This window comes from Mobula birostris, chromosome 24 (assembly GCF_030028105.1).
Source record: "Mobula birostris isolate sMobBir1 chromosome 24, sMobBir1.hap1, whole genome shotgun sequence".
NCBI lineage: Eukaryota > Metazoa > Chordata > Chondrichthyes > Myliobatiformes > Myliobatidae > Mobula > Mobula birostris.
Window position 1 is genome coordinate 32,339,400 of NC_092393.1, and position 22,746 is coordinate 32,362,145.

The following is a 22,746-nucleotide window of genomic DNA, read 5'->3' on the forward strand; positions in this document are numbered from 1 at the left end:
AGGCTTTCAGTGGCAGCAGAATTATGTTCATTATAATCTGTAATCTTATAGCCTATCGTATTGCTCAATTTTATGGTTGCTTTTAGACCGTAGGTTATCGTTGATTAAGGGACATGCTAGGAGTTGCAATATGTGAACTGAAATGCTAACGAAGTGAAAAATTTAAGTATATATGCATGAATACTGTACAATAGTCATGTACAAATGTCATTTCACAACAAATAAATCAGATTAAAGGTCTGGAGTCCTGGCATATCCTGTTTTGAAGAAGCTCCATGAACATATGCAATGTTGACATAATTGCAGAAGGCAAAGCTGGAGTATACATAGCCATTTTCACTCAGAGATGCTAAGCATGTGATCCATCTTAGACTCTTCCTGAAGACTATCATTCTTTCTGAATTCAGCCTCCTGAAGTTGCCATCATTTTGGAAGCCTGCTTTCAACCAATTGAATTCACTCCATGTAATTAACACACACAATATGCTGGAGGAACTCAGCAGGCCAGGCAGCACCTATGGAAACAATTAAACAGTAGACGTTTCGGGCCAAGACCCTTCATCAGGACTGGAGGAAAATAAGGATGAGAAGTCAGAGATAGAAGGTGGGGAGAGGGGAGGAGGAAATAGAGGTAGGTGATGGGTGAAAGTGAGGGGAGGGGTGAAGTAAAGAACTGGAAAGCTGATTGGTGAAAGAGATGAAGCTGGCGAGGGGGGAAACTGATAGGACAGAGGGCCATGGAGGAATGGGAAGGAGGAGGAGCACCAGAGGGAGGTGATGAGCAGGTAAGGAGATACAGTAAGAGAGGAACATGGGAATGGGAAAGATAAATAAAAGGGAGGGTGCCATTACCAGAAGTTCAAGAAGTTGATGTTCATGCCATCAGGTTGGAAGCTATCCAGATGATGTATAAGGTATTGCTCCAACCTGAGGGTGGCCTCATTGCGACAGTAGAAGAGGCCATGGACCGGTATGTCAAAATGGGAAGCAGAATGAAAATGGATGGCTACAGGGAGATCCTGCTTTTTCTGGCGGACAGAACATGGGTGCTTGGCAAAGTGGTTCCCAGTCTACGTTGGGATCTCACAGATATATAGGAGGCCACACCAGGAGCACCGGATACGGTAGATGATCTCAATAGACTCACAGGTGAAGGGTCGCCTCACCTGGAAGGACTGTTTGGGGCCCTGAATGGTAGTGAGGGTGGTGGTGCAGGGACAGGTGTTCCACTTGCAAGGAAAAGTGCTGGGGAAGATAAGTGGGGAGGGACGAATGAATGGACAAGGGAATTGGGTAAGGAGCGATAGCAATCCCTGTGGAAAACAGAAATTGGGGGAAACGGTGCTTGGTGGTGGGATCCCATTGGAGATGGCAGAAGTTACGGCGAGTTATACGCTGCACACGGCAGCTAGTGGGGTAGTAAGTGAGGACAAGAGGAACCATATCCCTGGTGGGGTGACGGGAGGATAGTGTGAAGGCAGATGTGCACAAAATGAAAAAGATGAAGTTTGTTGTTAACATTCAAAATGAATGTTAATTGAACACTATAAATTGTCCTTGGTGCATTGGTGAATGGTATAACCTGGGTGAGTTGAAAATGTAGGAAGTACAAATGATTAATGAAGGATTAGGGTAAGTAGGTGGTAATGGTCAGTGTTAACTTTATGGACTGAAGATCCTGTTTCTGTGCTGTTTGTCTTTGTTTCATATGCGTAAAGTTTGTTTTGAAAAATGTGAAACATTTCAGTCCCAATTTTTATGATTAATTGTATTTTTGAGTATTATTTACCTATAGAATCTCAAAGTTTTATGTGCATTTAAAGGTTAAGTGGAGTTCTAGTCATTCTGATTTGCTCTAGGGAATTAAGGGCCTGTAAATATACACATTTGCCCCATAAAGCCACAGTCTGATATTACTTCAGCGCTGTATTCTTGTCAGCCAGCAGTATCTTTCGCTCTTTACTAATTGAAAATAATGGGTACATGGGTGTTAGTTTTGTGGTACTGCCACAGATAGGCATCACAGGCAATTGGTGCCTGTCTGACTGGCAGCAATGCTAACACCTGTCACAAGTGAATGTATTTGTTCTGCTGCTCTCTCCCTCCTCCACCCTCCCCAATACTGTATTCGGTATGGTATTTTAAATCTATTAAAATTGGTAGCAGGATTAGCAGTGATGAAGGCTCATGACTCATTTGGTCATTCAGTTAAAGATACTTTGCATCATAATTTTGTAAGAAGGGTAACTTTGAAGGTATGAGACGTGAATTAGCTAAGATAGACTGGCAAATGATACTTAAAGGGTTGACGGTGGATATGCAATGGCAAGCATTTAAAGATCGCATGGATGAACTACAGCAATCGTTCATCCTAGTTTGGCAAAAGAATAAACCAGGGAAGGTAGTGCACCCGTGGCTGACAAGGGAAATTAGAGATAGTATCAATTCCAAAGAAGATTGGGGTACCGCAAGGCTCAGTGCTGGGACCCCAGTTGTTTACAATATATATTAATGACTTGGATGAGGGAATTAAATGCAGCATCTCCAAGTTTGCGGATGACACGAAGCTGGGTGGCAGTGTTAGCTGTGAGGAGGATGCTAAGAGGATGCAGGGTGACTTGGATAGGTTAGGTGAGTGGGCAAATTCATGGCAGATGTAGTTTAATGTGGATAAATGTGAGGTTATCCACTTTGGTGGCAAAAACAGGAAAACAGATTATTATCTTAATGGTGGCCGATTAGGAAAAGGGGAGGTGCAACGAGACCTGGGTGTCATTATACACCAGTCATTGAAAGTCGGCATGCAGGTACAGCAGGTGGTGAAAAAGGCGAATGGTATGCAGGCATTCATAGCAAGAGGATTCGAGTACAGGAGCAGGGAGGTACTACTGCAGTTGTACAAGGCCTTGGTGAGACCACACCTGGAGTATTGTGTGCAGTTTTGGTCCCCTAATCTGAGGAAAGACATTCTTGCCATAGAGGGAGTACAAAGAAGGTTCACCAGACTGATTCCTGGGATGGCAGGACTTTCATATGATGAAAGACTGGATCAACTAGGCTTATACTCGCTGGAATTTAGAAGATTGAGGGGGTATCTTATTGAAACGTATAAAATCCTAAAGGGATTGGACAGGCTAGATGCAGGAATATTTGTTCCCGATGTTGGGGAAGTCGAGAATGAGGGGTCACGGTTTAAGGATAAAGGGGAAGCCTTTTAGGACCGAGGTGAGGAAAACCTTCTTCACACAGAGAGTGGTGGATCTGTGGAATTCTCTGCCACAGGAAACAGTTGAGGCCAGTTCATTGGCTATATTTAAGAGGGAGTTAGATATGGCCTTTGTGGCTAAAGGGATCAGGGGGTATGGAGAGAAGGTAGGTACAGGGTTCTGAGTTGGATGATCAGCCATGATCATACTGAATGGCGGTGCAGGCTCGAAGGGCTGAATGGACTACCCCACCTATTTTCTGTGTTTCTATGTTTCTATGAAAACAGAGTAGGTACCACAGAACAAATGAAAATGGCAGTTTATTGTGAATCAAAAGTAGCAATTTCCTTGTTTAGAAGTTTTTAAAATTTTCTAACAGCACCCTTTACATGGATTGCATTGTGTGGAGTCATTTACTCAATATATTTTCCTGAACTCCATTACTTACTATGAGTGCAACTTGTACCACTGACAGCTGGCGGGGCTTGGAATTCTGTGACGTCAAGGCCATTTAAGAAGATGGAGACTGGTTGCTTGTGGTCAGATAAAACTTGTGCTGTGCAGGACTATTAGAAGACTGGGCTTTGGAGTCAAACTGGACTGAGGCCAGGTGACCATCAAACTTAAGTGGCTTGCTAGTCATTGGAAGATTGCCTCCAGTTATCTTGTTCATAAAGTTTGCATCACAATTAAAAACAAACAATGCAATTTTAGCATATTTTTGCAAGTTTTTTTTTATAACTGTTGCTTATTTCTGCATGTGCCTTGTTTTCATAGCATAATAACCATGGTAATGTAGCAGTTAGTGCAACACCATGACAGCTCAGGGTGTTCTGGAGTTCAGAATTCAATTCCAGCACCGTGAGAATAAGATGGAATTTTAAGTATATAAAGAATTTTGTGTTAAGTTACAAATATTTACCAAATTAGTTTGTCAAATTCCAATTTTGAGATACTACTGTTGTACCTTTCTAAAGATACTAAATGTACTTGTTAGTACTGAGAAAGCCAAGTTTGTGTTTGACAAATGGTATTTGCATGATTTTTAACCTATATTCATTCTGTCAAGCATATCAGAAATGCAGAAAGTAATGCAAGAAATGGATGTCGATTTTATTTTCCTGGACTGTTTGTTCCAAAGGCTTTCCTTATAAAGTACACGACTGCAAATTGATTGAATTATTATTTTTAAAAATGCAGGCATATTTCCAAGCAATAGAAATTACATTGGCAGACTTGGGTTTTATATACTAATATTAATGAATTCTGGTTATTTATTAAAATGCCTGATTTATGTGTGCTTTTGTTTGGGGATATTTTTGTTATAGCTCCCTACCATCCTGGTCATGGTGAAATGAAGAAAAACATGCTGAGCATGTATTCCACATTTCATTATTGCATTAAAAAGTAGTTCTGTATTAATTTTTGGGTTTTATCATGCAGTTGTTTCACTGTACCATATAATTTACTGGGAGAGTGATATGCAGACATAAAATTCAAGATTGTTTGTTTGTCACTTCCAGTACACAAGTGCAAAGGAGAATAAAATAATTGTTCCTTTGGATCCTATACAGCACAAAAAACATGATGAGCACAATATAAAACATAATAAATATAAATATACAAGATAGTTTGTACATTGTATGTCCATAAAGTGCTGCTAGGCATAGGAGTATCTATACAGAAGGAGGTTGACAGGAAATGATAAAGTTGGGGGGGGGGGGAGGGGAGGTTGAGGAGGAATGAGTTAGTGGATGGAGGTGCTGATCAGTCTTGCTGCTTGAAGAAAGTAACTGTTTTTGAGTTTGGTTCTGGTGTGGATGCTACATAGCATCCTCCCTGATGAAAGTGGGGCAAACAGTCCATGGGCAGGATTGGTGGTATCCTTCATGATCTTACTGGCCCATTTCCAGCAGGTTTCTTTCTGTATATATGCCCTTATGTACACGCTGTCAAAATTGTGTTCAAAGTATGTCATCCTGATGTGATTTTTTTTCACGATAGTAACCAGCAAGCCTTTTGCGCGTAATGTGTATATTTTGCTTTGCACTTTATATCAGTACCCTAGGTGCTCATATTTATTTGATTTGCAATATTTTTTGACTTCTGTTTATGACAAATGCATGAAATCCACTTGCTGTTTTGCAGTGGTCTAAGTGGTTGTAGCAGAATTAATTCAGAAAACTCAATCTTACTGTTTAAGGAGAGGAACTATGATTACCTACTCAACATCAGAAACTGGTCTCTGGAGTGAGTAGTAGTCCAAGGAGAAAAGGGAATGGCATTAACAATAGGATGTATTACTTGCATCTTTTTTTTTTGGAATTTCCTGTGTAAAATGTCCAGAATTGGATGAAGTATTGCCATAATATAATTCTTTTCCCATTAGAATTCTTTCATACCCTTGAATATATTAACATTCTGTTAACAATTCTGCCAAAAATCAGTTAACAAAGGGAATCTTGATGAATGCTGAGATCTAAAGACTACTACTTTTTAATCAATGAAATTTGCACAAAGAAAACAACGGGTGAAAATGGGGTAAGTTGTGTTCATTTCAGAAAGCAAAGTAGAATATAAGATTTTGATTAAGAATAACCTTAACTCAATTTGTTACAGGGATTGAGATTGCAGTTTTAAATGTGTTCCTTTGCGAGAGCTTCATTGATGTTCTAGGAACACAGATTTTACCCTTTTTAGGACATCTGCATAGCAGCTCATATCTTCTGTAGTAGGTTTAATTGCTGAAAGATGCAAATTCATTTATTTTACTTGTAAGCAGGGTGTAGTGAGGCTGTCAACAACAGCACAAATCAACTAACAGCCAGTAACAAAGTACAACTCCTCTTTCCCACAAAATTCTGTTGTTTCATGCACTAACAAGGCCATCCACAGTTAATCTGCATTTATTTTCCCAGCAATTTCCATCTCAAAATGTCATGCTTGTACATAATATCAATGCTGTTGTGCAAATCTAAGCCATGAGTTTTTAAGCCAGTTTTAAATAGTCAAATAGCAAAAAATCATTGTAATTAGAAGAATGCTATTTACTTGATGATTGATATAAAGACATTATTTTAAAAAAATAAATTTGCTTGTTGAAAATGAATTGTATAGCTTAAAATGGGAATTTCAGTTTTCTGTCTTGCATGATTCTGACTAGACCTGTGTTATGGCTATAAATCTTTCTAGATAGTGGAACCATTGCAATGGATTGGAAAGTCACAAATGTAACATTACAATTCAAAGGAGAGAAGTCAAGAAAACATGCATGCCAGACCAAATATCATGCTGTTTTTGGGAAAATACCATAATATATTATTTTGTATGTAGTAGCTGGAGATTTGGGAATTTGTTTGCAATCAGCTGGCGTCCGTATGTTTTTGTACAAGAGACAAATTCACATTGGGTACAGTATGATTTGGCTATCCCCTCTCATGAAGCAGACAGTTGGCATGAAGGTATAATTAGCAATGAGGGAGTTGGCTTAAATCTTGACATTCATGACAAGGGGGTGAATGTAGAGGAACCTTGCTATAAGGTGTAGATGAGTTTACAAGTGGAGCACTGCATACAATTAAGGCCCCATTTAGGAAGTATGTAGTTATATTTGGAAGCAGCTCAGATGATTCACTAAGCTACTTTTCTGAATGAAGGATTTGTCTAGAGAGGAATGTTGAGCAGTTTGGATCTATGTTCTTTGGAGGAACAAAATTGAAATGTGTGACTCTGAATTGGCTACTATAAGTGTATATCAGTGTTGTAGAGGCCAAATCAATGAATCTGTGCAAGAATTGAATAGGCTTCTTATCTATAGGTTATAGAGAACAGACATTACAAAGTAAAACTGGGGCTATAGCCTGATCAGCTGTGGGAAAAGTAGTATCCATCCTCAAAGGTTCTCACCACCCAGGCCATGCTGTTTTCTTACTGCTGCCATTAGATAGAAGATAAGGGTACCTGAGGTACCTGTACCAGTTACTACCCTTCAACCAAAGGAAATAGGATAACTACACTTATTTAAGGACTCTTGTATTGTTATTTCATGCTCATTATTTATTACTATTTATTTACATCTGCATTTGAACAGTTTTAGTTTACATTTACTCTTCTATAGATTTGCTGAGGTATGCTTGCAGAAAAAGAATCTCAGGGTTGTATATGTTGACATCTGTGTACTCTGATAATAAATTTTACTTGAACTTTGAACATTGTATAGAATTATCTTGGTCTGTTCCTGATATTTATCCTTGTGTTATCAAATGTGGAAATTCTAGAGAAGTCAGTATCTTGGACTACCTAGGTTTCAGAGAAAACGCAAGGGTTGTTTTAGACTTAAGTGACTGCAAATTGAGTGGTTACTTTGTTACAATGTGTTGCTTTTATAATGTGTACCTTCTCTGCTGCTGTAGAAAGTTCACATGCCTGTGCGTGTGAGGCAAAAAAGTGACAAAATTTACAAATCTGGATTTGTTACTACTTGTCCATAATTGATGCCTATTTAGAAAAGTAATGGGTATGTTCATGATTTACTTAGCAATTATACTAGCAACTGTCAAAAATGGCAACATGCATGAAGTTAGATGCTTTTTTGATTCTTTCATACATTCTCATCATAAGCTTCTTAGTAAATTGATACAAACATGATTACTTCATTAAACATAATGTCCTCAAATATTTTTAATGAAAATCTGCTGTACATGAAGTTGCAGCAGAAGCTGACACTTGGAGGAATGCATTAACTCAACAGATCTTCTTAGACTGAAGGATTAGCAATTCTTAATTGGTCTTGTATGTCAAATTCCAGTTAAAAGAAGCATTTACAATTTTGATAAGTTACAATTAGAACTATGTCATATAAAGGTGGATATGTGATAGTTAGACTTGGAGTGGTAAATCTTTGAACCACAAGCAAGTTTCAGCCTGAAACATGGACTGTACTCTTTCCATAGATGCTGCCTGGCCTTCTGAGTTCCTCCAGCATTTTGTGCGTGAATCTTTGAACCAGCATTCAATTAGAATGGAATGTTTTTTGATGTGTATTAATGAAATTGTATGTAATAATTTTGCAAATATTGTTTAATATCTATCACCTATCTTAATAGTGAGAAAGAACAAGAAACTAAAGAAGAGGACCGTTTGATGGAAGAAAAGAAAAAGAAAAAACAAGAAGAGAAGAAGAAGAAGGAAGCTGCTCAGAAAAAGGTATTTTACTTGATATTGTTCATCTTTTGCTTAATCTATTTTGGGTCATAAATTGAACCAAGTTTTATATAAGTGTTTTGTTTTTCTTTCAGGCTGCTGAACATAAAACCAAAGGTTAGTTATTGCTCTAATTTTTACCTTTATAGAAGTAAATTGCCTTTGTACAATTTTCCATAATATAATTAATTATAAAAGTTAAATTTGATGTTTTGATAGTAGGTACCAATATTAATTGTCTTTTAATCAGTGTAGAACTTCAATTAGAACGGAATGTGTTTGGTTCATTAAATGAAAGATAACAAATAATTTTGTCTTTGTTAGTTTCCCATCTTGCTTATTTTATGCAATAGGATATTATTATTTTTATATAAAACTTTTTTCCTCTTTGAACTGGTCCTTTTCCAGTTATCTTGGTGAATTGAATTCGAGATGATATGCTTGTTTTTTTTTCTTTACCCCCTTCCTCAGCAGTCAACCTCAAACAAAATATGACGCAGATCTTGCCTTTGAATGCTGTTGTATATTGTAAGTGGTAATTGGATCTACTTTTAGTGGATGGTTTTTTATTATCTTTTTATATAAGTTTCTACAATGCAACAACAGAAAAAAAAAGTAAAAAAAAGGAGGGTTTATATAGTGCAAAACAAACACATCAAATGTACAGTTCATAACAGTTAAGGAAAAGCACCCATAGTAGAATCGTATAATCGTATACCCCACCCTCCCACTACCCAACTCCAAGCCAACTAGCATGATACGTAGAAAAGTTAATCAGAACTTTTATCGCCACAGAGCTGTATTTATAAAAATAAGGTATATTGCCTACTACCTGAGCTATATATGTTTACACACACAAAAAAAAGTTAGTCTTAACTGAAAGAAGCTGGAAGTAAGGGTTTTAAATGCAATAAAAAGGAGGGACAAACCCTTGATCTAAACGAGAATTATGAAAACATTCAAGAAAAGGTCCCCTCACCTTTTGGAACTTTATGTCCGAATTAAGAAATGAATAATGAATCTTTTCAAGGTCTAAGCAGGACATAATGTCTCTGAGCCATTGAGCAGATGGTTTTGAATCCATAGTGCACACAATGACATGTTTACAAAAGTTGCATTCAACAGCAAAATATAATACTTGATAATTCCCATAGTTGATAAATGAGCAGAACCTAATTGCATAGTAAGGTGTTAATTGTTGCCACGTTACTACTCTGGCAGGGAAAAATATATAACTGTAAAGCAAAATAACAGAACTTCACAAACGAAACTGAAAAGTGACTTATATTGGTAGTGCATCATTTTCTATCCTTTTAACAGTTTTTTTTCCTTAAAACCTGTGTGTTCTGTTGTGTGAATGAAGTCACTGGAGAAAATTACTGGTCGATACAAAGCAGCTTCTTTATTTGATGAAACAAGGTACAGCAGGAATTGTATGGGACCGCTTTAGTTTGAAAGATCTGGCTGGCCCAACATGGGGCTCAATATTTGATGTGCCAAACATCAAAGGACAAATCCATGTTTATGGACAATGCTTTCTTTGAAACTAAATGCAACCTTCACACCTCCTGATTCACACCCCCACCGCAGACATCCAAATGAATTTTAATCAGTATTGTCTGGACTGGGATTCACAGCTTTTAGGACCCATTGTTCAGAACTGCACTCCAAATTAAATGCACAATTCATATTCAGGTGTGAAGACTGGTGACCAAATTCACCTGCTAAATGTATATGTCCTAAACCCAAAAATCACTAACTTGTTCAATACTTTACCAATTCTGCCTTGATTTGGAACCATTCCATAACAAACATGTTAATTTGGACATCTCCAGAGTAAAAAGAGCTTAAGACAGTGAAAGTTATGCAGTACTGTTACATTTTAGTGTCCATTCTGTGTAAAGTTTGCACAGTGGAATTCAGAACATTCTAGAGTTCTTTCGCATCCAACAATATCCATTGTCCCTAGTTCCTCAGAAGAAAAGTGACCTATTGCAGCAAGGTATCATTCTCACTTCCTACAGTGGCTGGTCTTGTGTATGAATGATTTGAGATTCTTCATTGGTTGCAAGTTACGTGGTAATGTACACAAAATACTAGAAGAACTTAGCAGGTCAGGCAGTATTATGGAACTGTGTGAACAGTTGACTTTTTGGGCTGAGACCCTTCAGGACTGGAAAGGAAATGGGAAGATGCCAGAGTAAAAAGGTGGGGAGGCAAGAACAAGCTAGCAGGTAACAGGTGAAGCCAGGTGGGTGAGGGAAGGGGGTGGAGTATGAAGCAAGAAGCTGGAAGGTAATAGGTGGAAAAGGTAAAAGGCTGAAGACAAAGGAATCCGATAGGAGAGGAGAGTGCACCATGGGATAAAGGGAAGGAGCTGGGTCACCAGGGAGGGTTATAGGCAGGTGAGAAGAGGTAAGAAGTTAGATTCGCAAATGAAAATGTGGGAAGTGCGGAGGGAAAAAATTACTGGAAGTTGAAGAAATAGATATTCATGCTGTCATGTTGGAGGCGACCTAAATGTAATTAAAAGGAGTTGCTTCTCCACCCTCAGAGTGGCCTCATTGTGGCACAAGAGGAGGCCATGGACATGCATAAAAAGCTGATTGTCAAAGGAGTTTGTTTGAAGTTATCCAAACTACAAATTAAGACTACAAATTATCTGGAATAATTTATTGGTCTGAAATGAAACAATCTCCATACACAGACTAAACATTCAATGCTATTAATTCAATCCCCCTGCTACAGTTAGTTTTAGTATTTCTATTGAGGAATTGCATTGCATACTGGTGAATCCCCTCCCTTGCTGCTGTAGGTTGCAACATCTTTGTAAGGCATAAGCTATTATAATGCATCTTATTTATGATACAAGAAGTGTAAAATGCTTCTTTGCAAATAGCTTTGGATCTACTTGAGGTGTAACATTGAGAGCATTAACTTAAATGTAGAAATTTATGCAAATAATCAAATAAACTAATACTTACAAGCAGTTAATTTGTAAATTTTGCCTGCAATAACTGAAGATGTCTAGAAGTTGTTGCCTCTGCAATGAAAATATAAAGATTTGTTTCCAAGAATAGATTAAATTTTCCAGTTATCCTACTTGCATCACCTTTGACATTCATTGACAAAAGTGCCATAAAGGAACAAGTAATTATAAGATCAAATTTAATAATAGAAAATAGTAATACATTTGGTAACCTGTATTAATCATATGTACTCATTCCTTAACTGTATGTGCTTTTATTCCTGATTATTTTTCTTTCAAGGTTCCCTATAGATTCACAAATTTGCAAAAAGCTTTCAAATACTCTAAATTGTTAGGTTACCAATTACTTTTAATAGTTTGTTTAAAAATGGACTACAAATCAAATAGCCAACCAAATTATGAATTTATTTAGATTAAGTGGTGTAACCCCTCAGTCAGGGAGCAATTGTAACTTGAGTTTCAGTGTTGTCCTTAATGGTTGCAGTGGGTAAATTATATTAAAGCAATCAGCTTACTCTGTACAGTGTACAGCAAAATCATCATGGGTTCTGAAAATAAAATAGTCTTGGGCACCCTCCAGCAGATTTGTAGTGTTAACCTTTGGTTAGAGTTTGTGCAGAGGATGAATTTTCTTTCTAAAATTGTCAAACTGCTTTAGAAACTCTTAAAACCCAAGTATCCTTGATAATTCAGCAGGCCAGGCAGCATCTCTGGGAAGAGGTACAGTCAATGTTTTGGGTTGAGACCCTTCATCAGGACTAACTGAAAGAAGAGCTAGTAAGAGATTTGAAAGGGGGAGGGGGAGATCCGAAATGATAGGAGAAGACAGGAGGAGGAGGAGGGATGGAGCCAAGAGCTGGACAGTTGACTGGCAAAAGGGATATGAGAGGATCATGGGACAGGAGGCCTAGGGAGAAAGAAAAGGGGGAGGGGGGAAAAAGCCCAGAGGATGGGCAAGGGGTATAGTGAGGGGGACAGAGGGAGGTGGGGCATTAGCGGAAGTTTGAGAAGTCAGTGTTCATGCCATCAGGTTGGAGGCTACCCAGAAGGAATATAAGGTGTTGTTCCTCCAACCTGAGTGTGGCTTCATCTTTACAGTAGAGGAGGCCATGGATAGACATATCAGAATGGGAATGGGACGTGGAATTAAAATGTGTGGCTACTGGAAGATCCTGCTTTCTCTGGCGGACAGAGCGTAGGTGTTCAGCGAAACGATCTCCCAGTCTGCGTTGGGTCTCGCCAATATATAGAAAGCCACGGGATGCTCCCCTCCCCCTTTCTTCCTCCCTAGGCCACCTGTCCCATGATCCTCTCCCTTCTCCAGCCTGGTATCCCTTTTGCTAATCAACTTTCCAGCTCTTGGCTCCATCCCTCCCCCTCCTGTCTTCTCCTATCATTTCCGATCTCCCCCTCCCCCTCCCACTTTCAAATCTCTTACTAGCTCTTCTTTCAGTTAGTCCTGACAAAGGGTCTCGGCCGGAAACGTCGACTGTACCTGTTCCTAGAGATGCTGCCTGGCCTGCTGCGTTCACCAGCAATATGTGTGTTGCTTGAAATTCCAGCATCTGCAGATTTCCTCATGTATCCTTGATAATTAAAAGTTTATATTTTTGTTCAATTTTAAAATTGAAATAAAACCTCCTAAATGTGATTGGGTAGGGAGGATATTTTGTACTGTTGAAATTTCATGCTAGCAATACAAGTCAGCTGTGCTAGAATGTATGCTTATTCTGTTTTAGAATGCAATAATAGCTTCTGTTAAGCACATACAGACTGCTAATCATTCTTTTGCTTGACTGAATTGCAGGTTGTAGTACAGCTTCATATATGCACATGATATTACTACTGACTTTAATTTTGACCCACCTAATATTTCATAACTTAAAAATAATTTTAATACACTTTATGATACCAACCTTAATTTTATGAAAGGGTTCATCTTGTGTAATGCTACTGAGAGAATTAAAATCCATTCAAGGGGTATTGCCATCCCTCGTAATGCTAGCATTTAATGCCCATGCCTAACTGCCTCTAAGGCAGTTGAGTGGGCCCGGGAACAGTAATTACAAGATGGAGTGCAAAGAATGTAATTCTGAAGTTGTAGTGTACCATTAGAAACAATAAAGAGGAGAAAATTCTGAATAGTGAACCGGGGGGGGTTGTATTTGATATTCAGAATAACATTAAGAAGTCATGCTATCAGTGACCAATGTTTTTAGAGAAGCGTGCCACATAGTTGTGGTTGAATGGACACGGATTGACTTGGAGCGATGTTTCATGTAATCCTCCTCGCCAAAAAAAGTGTTTTGGTTTGGAATAGAATTATTTATTTGAGTAGGTTTTTTCTTGGTGCTGCATATTGTGTTCTCTTTGCCTGTTAATCATCTTTGGCTATTTTGCTCTGATGGGTAGAGATCTTTTTCTTTTGTGATAAGCATATTCTACATACTAATTTTTGGAGAAAAGTTACAAGAATCTCTGCCACTGCCCCAGAATTCACCTCCCAGAATTTACCCTAGATACTCCTAATTGGACCCCAGGTATTTATCCATCTTCATGCATTTCAAGACCTCCAACACCACCACCTTCATAATGTTGATATATTCCAGAATAGTGTGGGCACGTAGCCAAATGGTTAAGGTTTTCGACTAGTGATCTGAAGGTTGTGAGTTCGATCCCCATTCGAGGCAGTGTGTTGTGTCCTTGTGCAAGGTACTTAATCACATAGTGCTCTGCGACGACACTGGTGCCAAGCTGTATGGGTCCTAATGCCCTTCCCTTGGACAACATCGGTGTCGTGGAGAGGGGAGACTTTCAGCATGGGCAACTGCCAGTCTTCTACACAACCTTGCCCAGGCCTGCGCCCTGGAGAGAAGACTTTCCAGGCGCAGATCCATGGTCTCGCAAGACTAAAAGATGCCCTTATTTATTTATTCCAGAATATCCCTGTTCCCTTACCTGAACTCGATTCTTGTTAAATATAGACAAGAACTGTTCATTTAAATTCTCGCCCATGCTCCATATGTTGATTGCCATGTTGATTTTTTAAGGAGACTTGCTCTCTTCCTCTACGTATTATTTTGTTGTTAACATACTTAAGGAATCTTTTGGGCATCTTTTATCTATCTACCAGAAATATCTCATGATTGCCTTTTGCCCTCCTAATTTCCTTGTGTACTCCTACACTCCTTAAACTCTACAAAGGACTTGTTTGCTCTAAGCTATCTATCCTAGCAGGACATGTCTCCTTTTTCTTGACCACACCAATAATAACCTTTCTCAATCAGGGTTTCCTAATTTTGCCATTCTTGTGCTTCAATTCAACAGAAATGTGGTAGCCCTGAGCTCTTTTTATCTCACTATTGAAAGCTTCCTTGCCAGACATTTCTTTACTTGCAAAATACCCCTCTGTGAACTTCCCATCAGCTGGCATGGAACTTGGCCTCACTTCCCAAATTTAGGATGCTAATGAAGACTAGTCCTACCATTTGCTATGACTATCATGAAGTTAATAGAAACTAATGAAGTTTGTAAATATGTTATAATAAACTGTTTCATGTAATTGAAATATGCTTAACAGAAAATGTAAACATAAGGGGCAGCACTCACAACACGCTGGAGGAACTCAGCAGGTCAGGCAGCATCCCTGGAAACGATCAGTCAACATTTCGGGCCAGAACCCTTCGTCAGGACTGAAGAGGGAAGGAGCGGAGGCCAGAAAAAGGTGGGGGGAGGGTGGGGCAATGGAAATTGATTAAAAATGCAGGTTTTTTATATCCTTTTCTGTATGTAGGTTGTAAGGAATTCACTGTTTCACATTTTTTATTTTCATGATTCTTGAATTTTTAATGACTTATCTGCGTACATTCCCTCTATGCCTGAAAAGCCCTCAGTGCACAAGGCAGCAATAACATAAACTGCATATGTTCCTGAGTTAATTTAGCTTGTTAAATGGCTTTTGACGCAACATGACACCTTCTGACACTCAGTGACAATAAAAGGATAATATATGGGTATCCTACGCAGTAGTAACTGTTAGGATTGTTTTTTGTGCCCATTGCTGTTAAAGTAGTTTGTGTTGGTACGTGTTGGATGCAATACAGTATTTGGGTGCAGTAAATTATTTTGCTAAGAATTACATACCAAATGGTTTGCATTCTTTTGATAAGAAGTTGGCTGACAGTTTGCTCTGTATTTTAAGTAACTGTGCTGAGAAATATTGTAGGCTTGGCTAGAAGTCAGATTTGACAGCCCGGAACTTTAAACTATAAATTAAAAAGTGTTCCAAGTATCTGATATGTTCTTTTCAAGCTATTGTTTTTACCATGAGAATTAAGTAACAGTCTGCAGATTGAGACCAGCCATGCTCAAAAATAGAATGCAAAGAGGCATCAGTTTGCATGTATCTATTGGAAAATGGCGAATGAGGCCTGAAGGACGGGTGTTCTGACTTGCTTGTGAGATTTTCATTAGCCTTCCGCATGGTGAACAGCAAGTTGCCAAACCTGCAGACAAAGGCTCAAATAACATTTTTTTAAAATTTGGATGAATTAAACTGATTAAATGAAAACTATACATTTTATCAGCCACCGCTCAACATACTTCTGTATAAATACTTGTAATTATTCATTATGATTAGGTCAGCATTTAATGTCTCTTCTACTAACTGCCCTTTTAGGGCAACAAACTTGGTAGATCACTGGCGACAGTGAGAGTAGGAATGCGATGAGGTGGAGGATAAATGCATGGCTGAGGGATTGGAGCAGGGGGCAGGGATTCAAGTTTTTGGATCATTGGGACCTCTTTTGGCGCAGGCGTGACCTGTACAAAAAGGACGGGTTACACTTGAATCCTAGGGGGACCAATATCCTGGCAGGGAGATTAGCGAGGGCTACTGAGGTGACTTTAAACTAGAATGGTTGGGGGTGGGAATCAAATTAAAGAGGCTAGGCGCCAGGGGGATGGGAACCAGTGCAGAGAGACAGAGGGGTGTAAAGTGAGGGTAGAAGCAAAAAGTACTAAGGAGAAAAGTAGAAGTGGCAGGCCGACAAATCCAGGGTAAGCATTAAAAAGGGCCACTTTTCAACATAATTGTATAAGGGCTAAGAGGGTTGTAAGGCTTTGTGTGTCAATGCAAGGAGCATTCGTAATAAGGTGGATGAATTGAAAGTGCAGATTGTTATTAATGATTATGATATAGTTGGGATCACAGAGACATGGCTCCAGGGTGACCAAGGATGGGAGCTCAACGTTCAGGGATATTCAATATTCAGGAGGGATAGACATGAAGGAAGGGGAGGTGGGGTGGCGTTGCTGGTTAAAGAAGAGATTAACGCAATAGAAAGGAAGGACATAAGCCGGGAAGATATGGAATCGATATCGGTAGAGCTGCGTAACACTAAGGGGCAGAAGACGCTGGTGGGAGTTGTGTACAGGCCACCTAACAGTAGTAGTGAGGTCGGAGATGGTATTAAACAGGAAATTAGAAATGTGTGCAATAAGGGAACAGCAGTTATAATGGGTGACTTCAATCTACATGTAGATTGGGTGAACCAAATTGGTAAAGGTGCCGAGGAAGAGGATTTCTTGGAATGTATGCGGGATGGTTTTTTGAACCAACATGTCGAGGAACCAACTAGAGAGCAGGCTATTCTGGACTGGGTTTTGAGCAATGAGGAAGGGTTAATTAGCAATCTTGTCGTGAGAGGCCCCTTGGGTAAGAGTGACCATAATATGGTGGAATTCTTCATTAAGATGGAGAGTGACATAGTTAATTCAGAAACGAAGGTTCTGAACTTAGAGGGGTAACTTTGAAGGTGTGAGACGTGAATTAGCTAAAATAGACTGGCAAATGACACTTAAAGGATTGACGGTGGATATGCAATGGCAAACATTTAAAGGTTACATGGATGAACTACAACAATTGTTCATTCCAGTTTGGCAAAAGAATAAATCAAGGAAGGTAGTGCACCCGTGGCTGACAAGAGAAATTAGGGATAGTATCAATTCCAAAGAAGAAGCATACAAATTAGCCAGAGAAAGTGGCTCACCTGAGGACTGGGAGAAATTCAGAGTTCAGCAGAGGAGGACAAAGGGCTTAATTAGGAAGGGGAAAAAAGATTATGAGAGAAAACTGGCAAGGAACATAAAAACTGACTGTAAAAGCTTTTATAGATATGTAAAAAGGAAAAGACTGGTAAAGACAAATGTAGGTCCCCTACAGACAGAAACAGGTGAATTGATTATGGGGAGCAAGGACATGGCAGACCAATTGAATAATTACTTTGGTTCTGTCTTCACAAAGGAGGACATAAATAATCTTCCAGAAATAGTAGGGGACAGAGGGTCCAGTGAGATGGAGGAACTGAGGGAAATACATGTTAGTAGGGAAGTGGTGTTAGGTAAATTGAAGGGATTGAAGGCAGATAAATCCCCAGGGCCAGATGGTCTGCATCCTAGAGTGCTTAAGGAAGTAGCCCAAGAAATAGTGGATGCATTAGTGATAATTTTTCAAAACTCGTTAGATTCTGGACTAGTTCCTGAGGATTGGAGGGTGGCTAATGTAACCCCACTTTTTAAAAAAGGAGGGAGAGAGAAACTGGGGAATTATAGACTGGTTAGCCTAACGTCGGTGGTGGGGAAACTGCTGGAGTCAGTTATTAAAGATGTGATAACAGCACATTTGGAAAGCGGTGAAATCATCAGACAAAGTCAGCATGGATTTGTGAAAGAAAAATCATGTCTGACGAATCTCATAGAATTTTTTGAGGATGTAACTAGTAGAGTGGATAGGGGAGAACCAGTGGATGTGGTATATTTGGATTTTCAAAAGGCTTTTGACAAAGTCCCACACAGGAGATTAGTGTGCAAACTTAAAGCACACGGTATTGGGGTAAGGTATTGATGTGGATGGAGAATTGGTTAGCAGTCAGGAAGCAAAGAGTGGGCATGAACGGGACCTTTTCAGAATGGCAGGCGGTGACTAGTGGGGTACCGCAAGGCTCAGTGCTGGGACCCCAGTTGTTTACAATATATATTAATGACTTGGATGAGGGAATTAAATGCAGCATCTCCAAGTTTGTGGATGACACGAAGCTGGGTGGCAGTGTTAGCTGTGAGGAGGATGCAGAGTGACTTGGATAGGTTGGGTGAGTGGGCAAATTCATGGCAGATGCAATTTAATGTGGATAAATGTGAAGTTATCCACTTTGGTGGCAAAAATAGGAAAACAGATTATTATCTGAATGGTGGCCGATTAGGAAAAGGGGAGGTGCAACGAGACCTGGGTGTCATTATACACCAGTCATTGAAAGTGGGCATGCAGGTACAGCAGGCGGTGAAAAAGGCGAATGGTATGCTGGCATTTATAGCGAGAGGATTCGAGTACAGGAGCAGGGAGGTACTACTGCAGTTGTACAAGGCCTTGGTGAGACCACACCTGGAGTATTGTGTGCAGTTTTAGTCCCCTAATCTGAGGAAAGACATCCTTGCCATAGAGGGAGTACAAAGAAGGTTCACCAGATTGATTCCTGGGATGGCAGGACTTTCATATGAAGAAAGACTGGATGAACTGGGCTTGTACTCATTGGAATTTAGAAGATTGAGGGGGAATCTGATTGAAACGTATAAAATCCTAAAGGGATTGGACAGGCTAGATGCAGGAAGATTGTTCCCGATGTTGGGGAAGTCCAGAACGAGGGGTCACAGTTTGAGGATAAAGGTGAAGCCTTTTAGGGCCGAGATTAGGAGAAACTTCTTCACACAGAGAGTGGTGGATTTGTGGAATTCTCTGCCACAGGAAACAGTTGAGGCCAGTTGACTGGCTATATTTAAGAGGGAGTTAGATATGGCCCTTGTGGCTACGGGGATCAGGGGGTATGGAGGGAAGGCTGGTGCAGGGTTCTGAGTTGGATGATCAACCATGATCATAATAAATGGCGATGCAGGCTCGAAGGGCCGAATGGCGTACTCCTGCACCTATTTTCTATGTTTCTATGTCTGTGTTTCTATCTAGTATCTCACATAGCTCAGAGTGAATAAGGGTGGCAGATTTCTTGGCATTTCATGACCATTATTTATTGCAACCTTTTATCTTCTGTTTTTAAACCTATGGGTTAGAGGTCAAAAATTATTGTTTTTGTGCAGTTGGGTATTTAGTGTGTGCATTTGATTCTGCTAAGACATGCTGCAGAAACACCACATACTACCAGCACACCTTTGTATTTGGTTATTGCTGATTGTGACTTGAAGCAAACTGCTTTAACAAGAGTAAGCAATTTCACTACTTGTCTCTAAAGCAGAAACTAGGTATAGGTCCTCCCCAGGTTATGCGAAGGTTCTGAACTTGTAAACTGTTCATGACCTGAACATTTTTGCAGTTTCCACATGCAGTAACATAAGTTCCCACTCAAATGATTGTTTATTGAGTCAGTGTGGGTGGAAGTCAGAAACAGAAAGTAGCAATCACTGTTTTGGGAGTATTCTGTAAGCCCTCCAATAATAACAGACACTAAGGAGCAGATCAATTGGCAGATTTTGGAAAGGTGCAAAATTAACAGGGTAGTTATTAAGGGGAACTTCAATTTCCTTGGTGACCAGTACCTCCTTTTTGCAGAAGGTTTAGATGGGAAAGGACTTGAGTCCAGCAGGATTCGTGACACTATGCAGAGAGATGCAGGATCTAGTACCAGGCTTTGAACCTAGTCAGGTGACTCGTCTCTTGGTGATTAAGTATTTTGGAGACAGTGATCAGATCTTCAGTGTGGCCTTGGACAAGGATAGGAGCAGACACTGTGGAGAAGGCATTTCATTAAGGGAAGGCTAGTTATGCTATTAGGAAGGAATTTGAGACCATAAGTTGGGAACAGATGCTCTCAGAGAACTGTACAGCAAATACTGTATGGAGGTTTTTTAGGGAACATTTGAACTGAGTTCTGGGTAGGCTTGTCCGATTGAGGCAGGGAAAGGATGGTAGGCTGAAGGAACCTCTGATAACGAGAGGTGGAACATTTAATAATATTTAATTATTGCTCCTATATCTTATGGTCTAAGAAAGAACCATACTTGGGGTTTAGGAAGCAAAGAAAAAGACAGGGCTCTTGAGAGTGGTAAGGTAGCCAGGGAAGAGTTTAAGAAGAAACTTGGGGCTTAAAGGGGACATTAGAAGGCCTTTGGATAGGATTAGGAAAAACACAGAGTTTTATAGGTACATGAAGAACAGAAGGATGACTAGAGTAAGACCTCCCGGGTATAAAGGAATCCACAGATGGGATGTGTATGGATTGTAGTAAGGCATTTGATAATGTTACCCCATGGGATCAGGGAAATGGAATTGGCTTGCCCACAGCAGGGAGAGGGTGATAATAGATGGAGCATTTCCTGCCTGGGGACCTGTGAGCAGTGGTGTTCTATAGGGACCTGAACCCTTACTCCGTGATTGTTTCCTAAATGACTTGGGTGAGGAAGTGGATGAGTGGATTAGTAAATCTGCAGATGACAGAAGGCTGATGGTGCTGTGGATTGTGTAGAAGGTTGTTGTACATTACAATGGGGCACAGGATGTAGAACTGGCCTGAGAAGTGGCGGATGAAGTTAAATATGAAAAAGTATGAAGGTCACACTTAATGGCAGTGCACAACATTAATGGCAGGATTCTTAGAAGAGTGGAGGAACTGAAGGATCTTGGGATCCAAGTTTATGGATTCTTTAAAGTTGCAGCTTAAGTTGACAGGGTGGTTAAGAAGGCATTCGGTATATTGGTTTCTGTTAGTCAGGGAACTGAGTTCAAGAGCCATGAAGTAATGCTGCAGCTCTGTAAAGCCCTGGTTAAACCACAGTTGGAGTGTTGTGTTCAATTCTGGTTGCCTTGTTTTAGGAAGGATGTGGAAGCTTTAGAATGCAAAGGAGATTTACCAGGATACTGCCTGATTAGAAAGCACGTCCTATGGGGGGAAGTTCAAAGTAAATTTATGATCAGTGTACATAAGTCACCAAACACATCCCTAAGATTTCTTGCAGGCTTCCTCAGTAGATCCAAGATGCTCAATAAAATCAATGAAGGACTGCACCCAACAGGATGGATAAACAACCAGTGTGCAAAAAAAAAAATAAACTGCAAATACAAGAGGGGAAAAAAATCATAAATATCAACAACATGAAATGAAGAGCCCTTGAAAATGAGTCCATAGGTTGTGGGAATAGTTCAGTGATGGGGTGAGTGAAGTCATCCCCTCTGGGTCAAAAGTCTGGTGGTTGATGGGTGATAAACTCGGCTGGTCAAAGAACACTGAGGCTGTCTACAAGAAGGGTCAGAGCCGTCTTTATTTCCTCAGGAGACTGAGGTCCTTTAACATCTGCCGGACGATGCTGAGGATGTTCAACGAGTCTCTGGTGGCCAATGCTATCATGTTTGCTGTTGTGTTCTGGAGCAGCAGGCTGAGGGTAGCAGACACCAACAGAATCAACAGACTCATTCGTAAGGCCAGTGATGTTGTGGGGATGGAACTGGACTCTCTGACGGTGGTGTCTGAAAAGAGGATGCTGTCCAGGTTGCATGCCATCTTGGACAATGTCTCCTATCCACTACATACTGTACTGGTTGGGCACAGGAGTACATTCAGCCAGAGACTCATTCCACCGAGATGCAACATAGAGCGTCATAGGAAGTCATTCCTGCCTGTGGCCATCAAACTTTACAACTCCTCCCTTGGAGGGTCAGACACCCTGAGCCAATAGGCTGGTCCTGGACTTAGTTCATAATTTACTGGCATAATTTACATATTACTATTTAACTATTTATGGTTTTATTACTGTTTATTATTTATGGTGCAACTGTAATGAAAACCAATTTCCCCCCGGGATCAATAAAGTATGACTAACTATCTATCTAGCTAATTGTCCCTGAACATGCTGGTATGGGTCCTGTGGCTCCTGTACCAGCTTCCTGATGGCAGTAGTGAAAAGAGAAAATGGCCTGGATGGTGAGGGTCCTTAATAATGGATGCTGTTTTCAGTGCTCCTTGTCGATGTGCTCAATGGTGGGAGAAGGCTTTACCTGTGATGGACTGGCCCTAATCCACTACTTTTTGTAGGATTTTTCACTTATGAGCTTGTTTCCATATCAGGCCATAATGCAATTGGTCAGCATACTTTCCAGCACACATTTATAGAAGCTTGTCAAAACTTTAAATGCCATGTCGAATCTTTGGAAACTTCTGAGGAAGTAGTGGTGCAATGTGCTTTCTTTATAATTGTACATACTTGCTGGGTCCAGGATAGATCCTCTGAACCCACACCCTCACCCACACCCACACCCACACATCCACCAGCCCAACACTCAAACCTAATCCT

At 40.0% G+C, this 22,746-nt stretch overlaps 1 protein-coding gene across 10 annotated transcripts in view; it reads left to right on the forward strand.

The window, feature by feature from the left end:
* The window catches only part of tnrc6c1 (trinucleotide repeat containing adaptor 6C1), a 133,242-nt gene that overhangs the window by 19,118 nt on the left and 91,378 nt on the right, over positions 1–22,746 (forward strand). For 8 of the 10 annotated variants that reach the window (XM_072241957.1, XM_072241964.1, XM_072241966.1 and 5 more), the window contains exons 3-5: positions 8,312–8,411; positions 8,504–8,525; positions 8,880–8,936. In XM_072241957.1, coding sequence (XP_072098058.1) covers positions 8,312–8,411; positions 8,504–8,525; positions 8,880–8,936 — 179 coding nt within the window. The remainder of the gene's footprint in view (positions 1–8,311; positions 8,412–8,503; positions 8,526–8,879; positions 8,937–22,746) is intronic. The other 2 variants (XM_072241961.1, XM_072241963.1) reach the window with 1 other exon arrangement.